Raw genomic sequence first — 12,937 nt, forward strand, 5'->3', positions numbered from 1 at the left:
AATCCAGCTGATATGTATACAGCTGAAGTGGTACATTGCTTTTAGGCACACAAACCATGATTGATGTTGCTAGGAGAGCCGAGGATGGTTTGGAAAGGCAGCTGATAAGCACTCAAAAAGTAAATACAGTATAATATAAAATCAGTGGGCACGGTCTTGTAAACAATTGTCTTGCACAAACCTTACTGACATGAGTGGGAGAAATGAACTGATGCCCATCACGTTAATAGGGCCTCCCGGATGATGTGAACAATTAGCACAGCCTAGGAAGCCGCCTTATAGGGAAACTACAATCCCCATCATCCCTGACCACTGGTCATGCTAGCTAGGGATCATGGGAGTTGTAGGCCAAAAAACATATGGAGGGCCGAGGTTGAGGAAGACTGATCTAGTCAGTAGTGGCTGCAGATGCTGGGGGACTGATCCTGCAACCTTCTGCATGCAAAGTGTGTGCTCTGCTACTGAGTGATGGGCCCTCTCAGTGATTCCTAATATATTGTTTCATATTTGTCAGGCTTCCTCAACCTTGGCCCTCCAGATGTTTTGAGACCAAAATTCCCATCATCCCTGATTACTGGTCCTGCTAGCTAGGGATCATGGGAGTTGTAGGCCAAAAACATCTGGAGGGCCGAGGTTGAGGAAGACTGATGTATGTGATTGTTTCAATGGTGGTGGATGTGGTTATCGTTTAGAGACGCTTCCTAGGAAGTGACTCATAGATGGAATAAAATAAACAAATGACTACTAGCTTTCTCTTTCTTTTTAACAGCTTGTTTTTATTGTAACCGACAGTCCTTTTGTGGTACTTTAAAGGCGGACAGATATATTACATGGCACAAGCTATTGTGACCCAACCTGTTTTGTCGCACACAAACACGACCAAATATTTTAAAAACTGTGAGTAACTGCAAGAGGCACAAGCCTTTTATATATTTCAGGGCCATTTGGTCTCGCTGTTAATCCCCCGCACCCCAGAGATGTATATCTCTGTGAACTGAAGATCATCATTCCATGCACCTGACGACGGGGCCTCGCAATTACAAAAGCATACATTACAACAAATCCATTCTTTAAGGTGCCGTTTGCAGCTTCTCTGTACTTGCACTGTTTGCTCCAGATAGGATCTGATCCCCCAAGCCTCTTTCAGAAGCATCGGTAATTATTTAAGTAGGGATTTTCGGATTATATATATGGCCAGGGTTGAAAATGAAAGCAGTTTGCAGAGTATTTAACAGGAATAATTGCACACACGCAATCCAGGCGAAACTGAGAACTTCTGGCAGCAGGGGGAAATTTTTTGCATAAATACAAATATAGAGATTTTTTAAAACAACTCAGGGGGGCACCCCCTCCTTGGCAGCTCAGTAGGTACTGAGCATGCTTAGTGAAATAAGAACATTTAAGGAAGGGGGTGAAACAATCAATGGAGTATCCTGGAAAAAGGATAATTGGTTCTGACCAGTAAGCTGTTCCGCAGTGGAATGGACTCCCTTGGGATGTTGTGGACTCTCCTTCCTGGGAAGTTTTTAAGTAGAATTTGGATGGCCACCTGTCATGGATGCTTTGGTTGAGATTCCTGCATTGCAGAGGGTTAGACTAGATGTTCTCCAGGGTCCCTTCCAATTCTACAGTTCTGATTCTGTGGTTGGCCCCGTGTATAAGAGCACTCCCGTTAGGACCTGAGGATAGGCTATTGCATAGCTGTCAACTTTCAGATTTGAAAATAAGGGATCAGCAGCCTCACCTGTCCCGGGGACAGTCTACGGGATATCTAACAATCCGGGATAGCAGCGGGAAGCAGCGGGAAACGGCGCTGGAATAAGGGAATTTCCCGCAAAAAAAGGGGGGAAGGTTGACAGCTATGGGCTACTGCAACATTTTGTTGCAGCCGACAGAACTCACTGCCATCACATCACTCACTCCGCTTGGCGCGGCTCCGCCCTGATGCTGCTGCAAACAGACTCCTAGTCGGGCAGATTTCCAAAGGAGAACTTCTCCAGTCGAGGGGGCAACCACCCTGCACGGAGGCAGAAGACCAGCCGGCTTCCACCCGGTCCTCCAAGAGGCAGGGCGGCAGAGGCGAGCCAAAGCGCAGCCAAGCTGCAAAAGGTGGATTAACTCAAGAGCACCACCAGCGAGAGGGCTGGCTGCTTGCGACTTAGCTTGGCAGCTGCTTCCTGATTCCGGTTTGCAGCAGCAGCAGCAACAAACAGCCGTTGCTGCAGGAATTGGAAAACGGAGAGTCCAGGGAGACGGGAGGCGATAGCAAGCATCGCCTCTGCGCGCAGGTAGGCGGCTGATCAATAAAACCATCACTCTCTGCCCACCTCCTGCATCCCACTCTTGCCATGGGCAGGGAACAGGGGCACCTCCTTTGCACTGTGTGTAGTTGGGAGGGCAGGAAGGAGGAGGAAGCAGGGCGGGTTGCTCGGGACTTTGCCCTGTGGACTGGACAGATGGGGAGTGGAAAGAGAGCCTGCTCTTTCTATTTTTGGTAAGGCAAATGTTGCAGCCTGGCGAAGCGGGGCGAGGGATTTCCTGGGACTGAGTGGGGCTGGAGGGTGAAGGGCGGGTGGAAGAGTCATAGAAACAGAGACGCCGAGGAATTTTGTTTCCCCCATCTTCAGAGGGGAGGACTGTGGACCTACGGCCGAGAAAGAGGTCAGGAAATTTCCTAGTGGGGAGGGAAATAGGAGTGTTTTTTGTTCTGTTTTCATGGACAGAAACAGCCTGATGGGAATGTGGACCAGGGAACGCATTGGGAGGGGAGGGCTGTTCTTTTTGTTTTTATTATGTATTTTGCGTGGTTTTATCTTGTATTTTTGTATTGTATTGTATTTTTATGCTGTGAACCGCCCTGATTGCTGCGGAGGAAGGGCGGTATGCAGATTTAAAAATAATATTAGTAATAGGTCTGGGAACTGTGGGATTTGGAAGGGATGTGATGGTTGTCTGGGTGGAGGGGAAAGGTAAAGGTATTTGGGGAAGTGGGGCTTAAGGGACGGATGATAGATTGGCCCACAGAGAAAGTTTGTCCCTATTTCAAAGACATGTGGGGAGGAGAAAGGGGAATTTTGGTTTCAGGGGGAGATAAATAGGAGGGATTACTGTAGATGGATTTTGACATCTATTATGCCTCAATAAAGAATCCAAAGGCTGGGGAATGGTGGTGTCTGGCCGAGAGAGTCATGGACATGATTTTTCTCCATGGAAAAGGTATAGGAGTGCTTGAAGTTTTGACTTGGGGAAGGGCCCCTGGGAGAACTGAGGGACTGTGGGGGAAAGTTGGGAGTGTCAAGTGAACTGTGCTCCACAGCATCAATAGATAGTGGATTATTCTACAGCACAGAGAAAAATGTGAAGGGGAAGTGGGAGGAAAGAATTAATTGGAAAACTAACAGCTTGGTACAAAAGCAAGGGGGGCGCAAAAAAAAAAGCCTAGAAATACAGTCCTGGAAAGAAACGTACCCAGAGGTTACTGAAGGGTTGGTTTGTGTGTGTGTACTGTATGTTGATTACTGTACACATTGATGTTTTCACTTGATTGCAACATCCTGCAATGGCTTGGGTCCACATTCACGCCATAGGTCTAGTGCAGGGGTCAACAAACTTTTTCAGCAGGGGGCCGGTCCACTGTCCCTCAGACCTTGTGGGGGGCCGGACTATATTTTGAAAGGGAAAAAAAGAACGAATTCCTATGCCCCACAAATTACCCAGAGATGCATTTTAAATAAAAGCACACATTCTACTAATGTAAAAATACTAGGCAGGCCCCACAAATAACCCAGAGATGCATTTTAAATAAAAGGACACATTCTACTCATGTAAAAACACGCTGATTCCCAGACCGTCCAGAAGGCGATTGGGCCGGATCCAACCCCTGGGCCTTAGTTTGCTTACCCATGGTCTAGTGTACTATGATACCACTTTAGGCACCCATGGCCTTCCCACAAAGAATTCTGGGAGCTGTAGTCCGTTAAGGGTGCTGAGACTCACAGAGCTACAATTCTCAGAGTGGCTTAGCAATCAAATCACTTTCCCCAGGAAACTCTGAGAATTGTAACTATGGGAGAATAGGGGTCTCCCGACAACTTTCAGCACCCAGAATTATTTGGGGGAAGCCATGACTGTTTAAAGTAGCATCATAGTGCTTTAAATATCTGGTGTGCATGTGGCACAGCATGGGCCTTCGCAGACCAAATTTTTGTATTGCCTCTGACACAACTATTCGTGCTGGAGTGGCTCATTCAACATCAGCAGTGAATTACAGAGCAATCAAATGTTGTGCGAGCCTGCTTTCAAGGACCCGATCCTGAATTTATGAATTATTTCCGCAGAAAAGCATTGCATTTGGGCAGTCGTTGGATGATCTGAAATTTCTGTCTGTGGGGTAAGATCCGTGGTGATGCATTCACACATCCGCACACCAGTCATCACTTGATGTTGCAGTCATCAGGTGATGCACATGCACGTGTGTGAACCAGCTTTTATTTCCTTGCTGCACTAGTTAGAGTATTCAAATATTCCAGGATGCGTCTCCAACCTTTGGAAGGAGATTCCTTGGGTCCCTCTTCTATTGCTGGAGTTTACAGTTTGATAATTCTTCCAAATGGATGCGACTTACAACAAAATGTCACTGTGTATTCCCGCCCCCGCCCCTAGCTCGCCAGCCAACAATTCCTTCTAAACAAGACATTCCACTATATCTGCTCCCCTCCCTATTCTGTCCCCCCTCTCCTATCTGCACATGTGTGTACACACACACAAACCATCCCTTCTTAATGAACTCTAAGCTTGGTACGCCCAGTTCCTTCAGACTTTCTTCATTTAGGCCCCTTCTCTTCTTCGTAGCTCTTTCTCTTTTCTTGACTCCTTTCCAGCGTTGCCAATGTCACTCCTGAGCAGTGGTACTCAGAACTGAATGTGCTATTATTCTAAATGGAGCCTTGCCAGTTACCAAGTCCAGCAATTCTATTAACTTCCCAAGAACTGAGAACTGTGCTTTTGTTGCTACAGCCTAAAAACGTCATTGGGCATTGTTTACAGCGTACCATCAGAAATTGGGGGCGGGTAACCACCAAACTTCCGGTTCCCATTTACAGCTCCATTGTGGTGTTTTAGGGTCAAAGGGGATGTCAGCCTTGGTGTCTAGAGAAGGAAACTAAGCTGATAAACAGCTGAGGCCTTGAAAACAAAAAGTAACCCTGCTGTGTTTCCTCCATCTCCACCTCTGGCACTGATTGACAGCATAATCTTACTCAGAAGTAAGTTCTATTGAATTCAGTGAGGCTTACTCACAGGTAAGTGGGGTTAGGCTTCCAGCATTAGGCTGTGTACGCACTATACCAGGGGTGGCCAACTCCCAAGAGACTGCGATCTACTCACAGAGTTAAAAACTGGCAGTGATCTACCCCCTTTTTGGGGTTCAGGTCAAAGTTTGAGCTTTTTTTTAGGAAGGAAGGCCCTGGTTTTTTGGGTTAAGGGCTTTTTTTAGGGGAGCCAAAGTTGTTGAGCTTCTTTGGGGGGAGCCAGTGATCTACCTGTGATCTACCACAGACGTCCAGTGATCTACCGGTAGATCATGATCTACCTGTTGGACATGCCTGCACTATACCCTTAAAGCACATTCAAAGCACATTTCTCCCCTCAAAGAATTCTGGGCACTGTAGTTTGTAGGGTTGCTGGGACTTGTAACCCTGTGAGGGGTAAAGTACAGTGCCCAGAATTCTTTGAGGGAAAGAACATGCAGGTGTAGTGTGTTTACGCAGCCTTACTTTGGAACCTCGGGAAACCACTTATGTAGTTACGGGAAAAGTTCATGTTTGTTTTAGTTAAGTCATGTGCAAATCAGCATTTAAGAAATGTAAAATATTACCCATGGAATTTTAATTGTAGCTATTGTTGCAGCTGCTGCAAATGCCCTCAGTATAAGAGGTGTTGCCACCCCATTATCCTTTATTAATATCCTGGCTTTTTCAGTTCCTCCCTTGGTTTCATTTTGCTGTCACCTGCTTGCTAAAAGCTCTGTAATGTTGTCTAACTGGGCCATTTAAGTGCTGCTCATGACTGACACAGGTGCCCTGCTCTAAAGAGCCAGACCTATTGCTGGGAGTTAGATCTGTCAGTGGCTCCTGGCTGTACCTATTTATAATACTTTTATGCCTCCTTTCTGGAAACCACCAAGGCAACGTCCAGAAAATCAGAAGGTGAGAACAACATAGTAAGAAACATGAGAATACAGTACTATTTAAGGATGTGCAACGCAAGCCTAACCGTGGCTGCTCTACGTCTATGTCCAATGGGGCTTACTCCCAGGGAAGTAGGGTTAGGATTACAGCCTTGAAAGGCCAAATTTGTCACCCTAGAGCCTAAACAAACAAAATAAATGAAAGCCCCAGAGTCAGGAAGCAGGGTTCATTGGTTTATATGAACAAACAGGGCATAGCTACTTTACCCTAACCCTACATCACAGGGAGGTAGTGTAGATAAAATGTAGGGAGGTAATCCACTTTGAGCTTTTGGGAAGAAACAAATAAATAAATTGTCTTTGCACGGGTCTTATAAGACCTTCCTTATGTTCTCCCCGTCTGCAGCATGTCACCCTGCTATATCCAGTTGCAACTCCACACACCTTTTTTATATGCCGGCCTGTAACAAGAAGCTGCTGTTTATTAAGCCGAAACCTATTTTTAACACCCAAGGCAGGTGATGCGATGTGAGTGGTTGGAACTGACAGGTGGCAGGCCGCTTGGAAGCCTTTAAAAGCGGCTGTCCCCTGAATAGGGCTTCCCCAATGCGGGTCCTTGGCACTCTTTATGTAGCCGTTCTGGTTGTCGTTCGCGCAGGTTCCAAAAACCTGAGTCATGTCATATATATAATATATATATATGAGAATGAAAACATGGGCTCAATCCAGTGGGGAGGTCTCCTGTTCCAGCCTGAAATGAGCAAGTCGAAATGAGTGGGAAGAGCCACTACTGTTCTCCTGAGTTGTTCCCCTTCACTTCAACAGAGTGAGCTTCGGCTAGAAACCAGTGGAGAAGGAAACAAAATCCATAATGTGGAGGCTATGAATTCACTTTCCAGGGTGAATTTGCTGCACTCTTTCTGGCTGCTCCGTCATAGCTATGATGTAGTAAAAGGGGCCAGGGGTCCTGCCTTCCCTCAGCACCAGCTAGTGGCCCAACTGTGTCTCTTATCTGAACAGGGATAGCCTAACCTCTGTCGTCTATGCTCTGGTAACCTCCAGGTTAGATTACTGCAATGTGTTATACCTGGGTCTGCCTCTGAAGACTGTTCGGAAACTTCGGCTGGTGCAGAATTCAGCAGCCAAGTTTCTCACCGGGGCAAGACGGTTTGAGCATATAACACCAATCCTGGCCTGACTGCATGGGATGCCAATTTGTTTCTGCTGGTTTTGACCTATAAAAACCTTAAATAGCTCAGGATCGCAATGCCTCAAGGAGCGCCTCAGACTCTGTGATCATCATCTGAGGCCCTTCTTCATCCCCCCCGCCCCGGCGAGATTTCCGGAGGGTGGCAACACGAGACTGGGCCTTTTCTTTCTTTTCTTTCTAAAACTTTATTCTAAAACCGAAAAAGAATTACAAACATGAAAGAATTACAAACATTCGAGACTGGGCCTTTTCTTGGGTGGCTCCCCGATTCTGGAATGCTCTTCCCTGGGAGACTTTCCTGGCACCATCGTTACATATCTTTAGTCGCCGGGCAAAAACTTGCCTTTCTAACCAGGCCTTTTGGCCTTCACTATCTGTGGCCTTTTAGAAGTAGGTGGGATGTTTTTAATGTATTTTCCCTTGCCACTTGGTTTTCATGTATCTATGTGGGTTTTTCTGATTTTTGTTTGATTGGTTGTCATTCGCTTTGGGCTGCATTGAGCAAGATAAAGCGATTAACAAATACAGTATAATAAATAATAATAATAATAATAATTCAGAGGGCTGTCAGGTATACAGAGAGAGAATGTAAGAATTCAGAGCCCAGGGTCCTTTCCATCAGGGGTGGGAAAGCCCAGGTTCTGTGTGTTTGTGTGTGGCGCTGTGTATTAAACCACAGAGCCTAGGACTTGCCGATCAGAAGGTCGGCGGTTCGAATCCCCGTGACGGGGTGAGCTCCCGTTGCTCAGTCCCTGCTCCTGTAACCTAGCAGTTCGAAAGCACGTCAAGTGCAAGTAGATAAATAGGTACCTCTCCGGCGGGAAGGTAAACGGTGTTTCCGTGCGCTGCTCTGGTTCTCCAGAAGCAGCTTAGTCATGCTGGCCACATGACCCGGAAGCTATACCCCGGCTCCCTCGGCCAATAAAGCGAGATGAGCGCCGCAACCCCAGAGTCGGTCACGACTGGACCTAATGGTCCGGGGTCCCTTTACCTTTACCTCTAATTTGGCCCTTCAGGCCTCTTCACCTGGCCCTTGGGATTCTGCCCAGGCCACGCCCCCTTTCCCCAGCCACGCCCCTCCCCAGACTTCCATTCTCCTTTTGCCTGGCTGGAATGTGTTCATGAATTGTGAAGGTGCCTGTGGCTTGTTTGAATAAGGATGGAGAGATTGGATGGAGGTGCGTAGCAACCTCTGACTTTTGCATGTCTGGACTGTAGCCAGTTCCCAGAAAGGTAGAAATTAAATCCCTTGTTCTGTTTACATTTGCTCTCCTGTCCTCACCCAACCGCAGGCATGTGGCTTTTAGGAGATTGCCCATGAGGGGTGTGGCTCTCAGACCAAAGAACATTTTCCATTCCTAGGTTAGAACCTGAACAGCACACAGAACACCTTGTCAGCTTTCTCCACTACCTTGGGATAGATTTAATTCTATACCTGTGCATGTGCATGCAATTAGCATATGCAAATATTATGTAAATCAGGGTGCCTTTAGTCCTCTTCAGGTAGTGTTGTGAGGAGCTGCTCTTTTTCGTACTGAGGAAACCTCAGATTTTGTGCTAAGCGAGAGACTCTCTTTTCTTCATGCAAACACAATTACGCAAATCAATGCAACATGTTTGCAAACGGGCTTCGTTTTGCATTGACTCTGCTCAGCGTGTTCAGATCCAGATTATTGCTGAGAGTGGGGAGTTTTTTTGGTGTTTTTTTTCAGTAGTTGCTAAATTTGGAGGTTTGGGCTGAGGCACAGTATATATAGAGACAGAAGGAGAATGAGAAATGGGTGAGTGGCAGCTGTGTTTATGTGGCTGCAGACTGGGTGGCAGGGCTGGGGGCGGGGAGAGGAATATGACCGGCTACAAGGGAGGATAACTTTTGGTGGGGGGTTGGAAGGGGAGGGAACTTCGTCCCTAACACCTCGTTTTATTTGGTTATTTATTTGCCTATTAAATTTCTATCCTGACCTTCCTCCCCAAGGAGCTCAGTCTGGCAAATTATAAAACAGCAAAATGCGATGAATATATGCAGGTCAGGATTGGTTAAACAAGGTGGGATGTGGAGGGGAGATTGAGACTAATAATAATAATAATAATAATAATAATAATAATAATTTATTATTTATATCTCGCCCACCTGGCTGGGTTTCCCCAGCCACTCTGAGCGGCTCTCAACAGAATATTAAAAACACGATAAAACACCAAACATTAAAAGCTTCCCTAAACAGGACTGCCTTCAGAAGTCTTCTAGTCAGATAGTTGTTTATTAAGCCCATTTAATGAGTCAAGTTCACAGCAGTGGTAAGTTTTGAACTGTGAGTTTCCTGGCACTTTCCCCTTGCAGCTCATCTCAGTCCAGCAAACACAATCGGTGTATAAACTCTGATTTTTGTAGGCACGGATTTGCTGTTCAGAGTGTAACCAGCTACCCAGATATACACATTTAGGCTCCCCATAGAGCTCCCCATTGGCCGACCCTGGTCACATTCACACCACATATGGCTTCCCGCAAATAATGCCTGGGAGCTTTAGTTTTTTAAGGGTGCTCCCAGGATTCTTTGAGGGAAGCCTGTGCTTTAAGTATCCTCTAAACCAAGGAGGGTCCAATGCCTCAGAACAAGTGGGCCGCAGGAGTACTTTGACACAGAACCTGGTCCGAGCGAGCGATGTAAGGCACACATTTCTTTTTCTGGCAAGTGTTTCCCATTGAATTCGGTGGGGCTTGCATCTAGTTAGACTTGCCTAGGAGCAGGCTGCAAAGGGAGAACCTGTTTGCCAAGGGAGGAGAGATGGAAAATAGGTGTAGGTGAGCAGTTTATCCAAAGCAGCAGCTGCAGCCGCTCGAAGAGTCTTGTAGAACAAGCAGGTGAGATTGATAAAAGGGTTAGCTGCAGAGATGACGTTCTGGAAGCCAGGCTCATCATGGACAGGAGGTGTCATCCAGGCATCCAGCTAATGGGAGGACTGTAGGAAATCAGTCCCAGCAATGGATTATAACCTCTCTCCTTTAAAATATATTTCTCCCCTCCGTCCTTCTCCTTTCCTGAGTGTGTCTTGGTCTAGGGTTTGTTTGCTAAACCCTGCAACTGGGGGAGGAGGAAGACGGAATTTCTGTTTAATTAGTGCTTGCTGATGTTTTGAGAGTTAATTTTATTGCGTCCTATTCTAATAGATTATTGAATATTACTTTATTTGATGGGATGCGGGTGGCGCTGTGGGTTAAACCACAGAGCCTAGGACTTGCCGATCAGAAGGTCGCCGGTTCGAATCCCCGCGACGGAGTGAGCTCCCGTTGCTCAGTCCCTGCTTCTGCCAACCTAGCAGTTCGAAAAGACGTCAAAGTGCAAGTAGATAAATAGGTACCGCTCTGGCGGGAAGGTAAACGGCGTTTCCGTGCGCTGCTCTGGTTTGCCAGAAGCAGCTTGGTCATGCTGGCCACATGACCCGGAAGCTGTACGCCGGCTCCCTCGGCCAATAAAGCGAGATGAGCGCCGCAACCCCAGAGTCAGTAACGACTGGACCTAATGGTCAGGGGTCCCTTTACCTTTACCTTACTTTATTTGATATAAGTCATTTCATTTTAAAGCTATGCTTTATTAGGACTTTTTGTATTACAAGGTTCTTTGTTGTATATTTTATTGCTGCAAACCACCATGTGTATAGTAATAGAGAAAGGCAGTATACAAATTAAAAGTGAAATGAAATGAAGGGGAGAAAGCTCACATTTTGCATTCAATCAAATATAGAAATACAGAAATGAAAGAACATCCAAAGTCATGTTTTATTTCCCAAGACGAAAGAACGAGCAGTTGTTTGGTCAAATGTAATCATTCGTTGTCTTCTTTTCATCCAAGATGATGGTTGTTTTGTTGGTCTTCCTCGCTTTTTTAAAGCGTTCCTCTGTGGAAATCCCTACTTCTCTCTGCTTTTCCTTGTGCTGAACTGTAATAAGGACGTTGAGTCTTGTTTTTTGGTCTCTCTTCTCAGCTGCCCTTCTGAATGTGATGCTCAGGAAAGGGGGGCAAGGTTCTGACCGACAGCAGCATCTCTGACCCTTCCTTGCATCCAGAGAGGGCATTGTCCAAAGAGACGGACTGCACAGGAATGGGTAGCCATGAGAAGGACCCATCTTCTCCCAAGAGGGCTCCGCCCCCCTCTCGCTCCAACAGCACTGTGTCTTCCAAGCACAGCATTGCTCGGCAGGTGAGATGTCTCCCCTCTGCCAAGAGCGGGTAGCCTGAGACCCTCCAGATTTTGTTGATCTCCCAACACCCATCATCCCTGTCCATTGGCCATACTGGCTGGGCTGGTGGGAGCTGCCAGCCAATCCTGGAGGAACCGCATAAACAATCTACACACATCCCAGAGGTTGGCGGGAGGGGCTTTCAGGTCAGTGGGTGTGGCCTAAAGGTTAAACAATGGGTATGTCCTTTAATCGAGCCTTTGGACTGCAGTTCAAAACTCCAACCAGTTTTCCCTCTGGGAGAACACCCCATCCCTTCTTTCTAATGTTGTTGTTTTTAAAAAAAAAATCTAGGGTTCTGAAAGCTGGGAGGTGGTGGATGAGTTGCGGATCCAGAGCGGGGTCATTCAGGAGCCAGAGAGGCAGGAGGGCTACCTGTTGAAGAAGCGAAAATGGCCCCTGAAGGGCTGGCACAAGGTGAGAGATTTGAGAGCCCCGTGTGTGTTGGGAATTGCTGGTCGCGGGTGTGGTTGGTACTCCTGTTCTAGTGCGATTCCAGACTTCCTGTGGTTCTAAACCGTGGTCCCTTCCAGGCCTTTGGAACGTAGGTTCAATCAACCCGGGACCAGAGTGGATCCCTCACAGCTTCCGGTGCTGTAGGAAAACCAATGTGTCAAACTAACTCATCCCACATTCACAATAAATCACGCGAACCCCGTAAGATTCATTCCTATGTAGGCCACCTCTTCTGCTCAATCTCCTGTTTCTCTCACGGTTCTCTAGACTGGGGGAAAGGGTATATATGTGAAAAGGGTGGATATTTTTGTTGTGCCTCAGGTGGTTTTTTGACCACACGGATATTTGTGACTTCTTCCTTTTCTTTCTCCCCTTCTCTCTTTCTCAAAGCGCTATTTCGTTTTGGAAGATGGGATTTTGAAATATGCCACCACACGCCAAGATGTGAGTACAGGGTAGGGAGCCTGGGGTGCCCGGGTTTCAATGAGGTGGGGACTCACGGGGAATCTAAGAGCAGAAGTGGCCAAAGGGGGATGTCAGAGATCAATGAGATTCGTAGGGCAGAGCTCAAAGGGCTGGGTCAGTATTCATTTCACCATTTCACCCTCCCTCCCAGGTCTTGAAGGGGAAGCTTCACGGCTCTGTTGACGTCCGCCTGTCTGTCATGTCGGTCAACAAGAAGGCGCAGCGCGTAGATCTGGACACAGAAGAGAACATATATCATCTCAAGGTAAGGCGTGCAAAAGAGGAACCTCATGTAGGTTGCGGGGTTGTGGTTGTCCATCCCAGGACAGGATGGGACAGAAAAGCATAAGGAACTAAAATGGAAAAAAGACAAAAGATTTAT

General features: G+C 46.9%; 1 protein-coding gene across 4 annotated transcripts in view; it reads left to right on the forward strand.

Moving 5' to 3' along the window:
- Window positions 1–1,678: 1,678 nt before the first annotated feature.
- The window catches only part of OSBPL7 (oxysterol binding protein like 7), a 38,533-nt gene continuing 27,274 nt past the window's right edge, over window positions 1,679–12,937 (forward strand). For 2 of the 4 annotated variants that reach the window (XR_014001259.1, XM_081166235.1), the window contains exons 1-5: window positions 1,679–2,288; window positions 11,379–11,594; window positions 11,929–12,051; window positions 12,481–12,534; window positions 12,707–12,820. Coding sequence is in view for 3 of the 4 variants with exons in the window: in XM_081166235.1 (XP_081022361.1) it covers window positions 11,496–11,594; window positions 11,929–12,051; window positions 12,481–12,534; window positions 12,707–12,820 (390 nt within the window). In the remaining variant the exon portion in view is untranslated. Of the gene's footprint in view, window positions 2,289–2,402; window positions 2,495–2,521; window positions 2,662–11,378; window positions 11,595–11,928; window positions 12,052–12,480; window positions 12,535–12,706; window positions 12,821–12,937 lie in introns of those variants that run through there. The other 2 variants (XM_081166237.1, XM_081166236.1) reach the window with 2 other exon arrangements.

Source organism: Podarcis bocagei (genome assembly GCF_964188305.1).
Source record: "Podarcis bocagei genome assembly, chromosome: 13".
Classification (NCBI taxonomy): domain Eukaryota; kingdom Metazoa; phylum Chordata; class Lepidosauria; order Squamata; family Lacertidae; genus Podarcis; species Podarcis bocagei.